The 3,425-nt window shown below is 47.5% G+C and overlaps 1 protein-coding gene across 1 annotated transcript; it reads left to right on the top strand.

Annotated features, from left to right (window-relative positions):
- The first annotated feature begins 1,131 nt into the window (after positions 1-1,131).
- G0S2 (G0/G1 switch 2) lies at positions 1,132-2,400 on the top strand. Its single transcript, XM_083618253.1, has 2 exons — positions 1,132-1,263; positions 1,688-2,400. The coding sequence occupies exon 2, from the start codon at positions 1,726-1,728 to the stop codon at positions 2,044-2,046; it is 321 nt and encodes a 106-aa protein (XP_083474379.1). The 5' UTR covers positions 1,132-1,263; positions 1,688-1,725; the 3' UTR covers positions 2,047-2,400.
- Positions 2,401-3,425: the final 1,025 nt, after the last annotated feature.

Genomic DNA, 3,425 nt, shown 5'->3' on the forward strand with positions numbered 1-3,425 from the left:
GGAACTCCTTGAGTGAAAGGTGGGGTACAAGAGAAACACACCCACCCATATATAGGTCCCTTAAAACTCTACAATTCTATGATACAGTGGTACCACGGGTTACATACACTTCAGGTTACATACACTTCAGGTTACATATGCTTCAGGTTACAGACTCCGCTAACGCAGAAATAGTACCTCGGGTTAAGAACTTTGCTTTAAAATGAGAACAGAAATCGCATGCCGCCGCCGGCATGGCAGCAGCAGGAGGCCCCATTAGCTGAAGTGATGCTTCAGGTTAAGAACAGTTTCAGGTTAAGAACGGACCTCCGGAACGAATTAAGTACGTAACCAGAGGTACCACTGTATATAGAAACTGGGTATCTAAGGTATAGCAGAGTCGGCAGACTCAGTTTGGCTCAGGAAAACCAGGGTTCAAAGCTTTGCCTATCCACAAAGCTACCCCGGAGTCATTAGACGAGCCACTATCCCAGTGCATTGACTGGGGCTGATGGGAGGTGCAGCCCAGCAACAACTGGGGGGCATTTGGTTGCTGTTGGACGCAGCGTGTGTTACCTGCTCTTAAACCATTGTGCTTGGGGGCCGTTTAATAACCCCAATCACTCAACTGAGCGAAACAAAGCAAACGAAGAGGCATATAAGCCAAGTCACCGGTTAAGCCTCCTTGCAAAGCCTCCATGCCCTTTAGCGCAAGACTGTTTTATTAGAGTGGGGGGAGTGAAGGTCATCCTAACACTGGCACCCGCGCACGTCTCCGCCTGCTTATTCCCTGGCTGCGCAAAATGGGCTAACCCCCCCGACCTTTGCAAAAATAAATGAAAAGATCCCGTCTGAGGGCCCGCCGCTTGCTACGTGACACACAACTACACCCCTCTCTCCTGGCGCAGGAGACGGGCCTCCCCCTTCCCGTCTCCTTGCCCGGGTCACTGGCAGCTGGCGCCCACCCCGACCCTGCGCCTTGCCAGCTCGCGCGTCCCGGGAGGGTCCGGCCCCCTAAGCCCTCCGTGTGCTCGCGGCGTGCTCGGCGCATGGACAGCCCCCTTGGCCCTCCGCCTGCCTGGGCGACCTCTTGCAAGCTGACTGGGGCCAGGGGCGGGGCTTCGCCCAGCGTGGGGAATATAAAGGCCCGGGCTGCGCGCTTGCAAAGGCAACAGCTGAGCAGCGCCGAGTGCCTGGTCGGATCTAAAGAGCAGAGAGAAAAAGCACTGCTGTTGCTTAAACAAGAGATCTCTCGAGGCAAAGATTGACAGCTCTGTGGTTCTGGTGAGTACGGCGGATTTCTGTTTTCTGAAAGCAAAACCAGGATGTTAAACGACAGGCGCTGAGATAGGTCGATAGCTGGCGGCTCAGTTCACCTAGATCCAGTTTGGGATGAGGTTGTGCAGAGCGCGATTTGAATTCCTCGAATTAAAGGTTTGCAAGCGTGGGGCTGCTTGGGGGGCGGGATTCTCCGAGCCCCCATGCTTTTTGCATTGGTAAGCCTGGTGCATGCGTCCTGCAGTGAGACAGGTAGATAATCTGAACTGCATTGCAATTGCAAAGATAATGTGGCCATTGTAAGTTGCACTTCTGTAAATGCTGTCGGTTTCTTCAAAGTCAGATCAGCTTGTGGGATTTTTTTTGGCGAGGGGGAGGCATCCTTTGAACTGCAACTGATGTCCTTTCTCTTTTCCGTTTTGCTCTGCAGGTCTCTGTGACTCGCTGTGTCTACTCCCTTAGCTAACGATGGAGACGATGCAGGAGCTGATTCCCTTTGCCAAAGAGATGCTCAGCCAGAAACCCAACGGGAAGATGGTCAAGCTGTACATGCTGGGCAGCGTGCTGACGTTCTTTGGTGTGGTCATTGGCCTGGTGGAGACGGTCTGCAGCCCTTTCGCCTCTGAGGAGAGGCAGGAGGAAGAGGAGAGGGAGAAGGAAGAGGAGAGACCTGCCACCCCCCTGACAAAAGAGGAGGTTGTGCCTCAGAAACAGGAGGGTGTAACACTGGAAAAAAGCAAGCAGGTGCTAGCAGTGAGAAATTTGGTGAACCGGCAGCATGCATCATAAGAGCGCGTCCAGCGCCTGCAAGAACATGGTGACATGAAATGCGCAGGACATTCCTTGCCCCATTCCTTCTTGACAGTGTAGTTTCCAGAAGGCACGAGAACTGTGACTTGTATGCGAGATGCAAATGGACTCTATACCTAAAACCAAGACAGTTTTATTTTGCTGCCATGCAGCAGTTTTAACTACACAGCCATCTCAATCTACGTACCTGTTCTTTAGGTATGGATATGTGAAGCTTGTAGCATCTTGTACCCACCTTTGTGTGGGGTGCTTGTTTTTATATTATTGTTATTATGATAACTATGCATACAATTTACATACATTTTCATTTTAAATAAACTATTTTATACCTGACACTATTGGCTTTGGTCATCTTGCATTGGTGGGGGATCTTTCATCATCATTTTCTGGGTTTTGTAGAACTTAGTTTTATGAAAGTACGCTTATGATTGGGGCAATTGGTCTGTGTTCCTGAGCACTCTTGACTGAGGGGGAAAATGGTATCCACTGCTACTGAAGCAATCAATGAGACATTGCCAAGGAAAAATATGTTTGGGGTTGAGTTTAAGTGTCGGAATTCTGAAACCTTTCATCAGAATACAGGAATATTTGGCTGGTAATTTAGGAACGGAATACTACAACAAGAATGGGGAATTTGATAGGGCATAGAACTCAAAACTCTCATAAGCCCAGCTGGCCTAGCAATATATGGTGGGGGGAAGCACATGTTTTCCATCCCTGTACTAGGGAATCTGAATATATCAGGAGGGGGAAATGGAGATGTCCCAATAGCCTAGGGTTGCCATATTTCAAAAAGTAGAAATCCAGATGCAAAAAGTTGAGCTTTTCTTGGGAAAGTTGTTGAGCATTTTGGGGGAAATCACCCAAAAAAGAACACTTCCTGGTTCTGTTTCCAAAAACCCACACATTTTGCCAATTTTTAAAAACTGAAACAATACAATGTTTAAAAATCATGAAATATTTGTCAGTTAATTTGGTGTTTCAAATTCACTAGATCATCTGTGCCTTTCCCAGCCTGGAAACTTCATTAGGCAGTTCCTCTTTGCTCTGTGCTTTGTCATCTTTTGGCTTTAGCACGTAGCTTGCTCTACAAAGGGATCTTCTGGAGTATACTTCCGCAGTCATGGTGCTGCCTTATATTGATAATACACTTTACATTGTTACATTATAGTTAACTTACTAATTTGACCACACTCCATCAGAAAATAGAGGAAACATAATAGATAATTAGGTCAAGTATAATTTAATAATTAGATTCAGCCTAATTTTAGATTTAGGAATTTCCAATGGGTTGGTTTTTGGGGTTGTTTGTAAGAAATGAGGTGTCACTTCTGCCATGTACCCATCAAGTTGGCTTG

Source organism: Podarcis filfolensis (genome assembly GCF_964270895.1).
Source record: "Podarcis filfolensis genome assembly, chromosome: 6".
Classification (NCBI taxonomy): Eukaryota; Metazoa; Chordata; class Lepidosauria; order Squamata; family Lacertidae; genus Podarcis; species Podarcis filfolensis.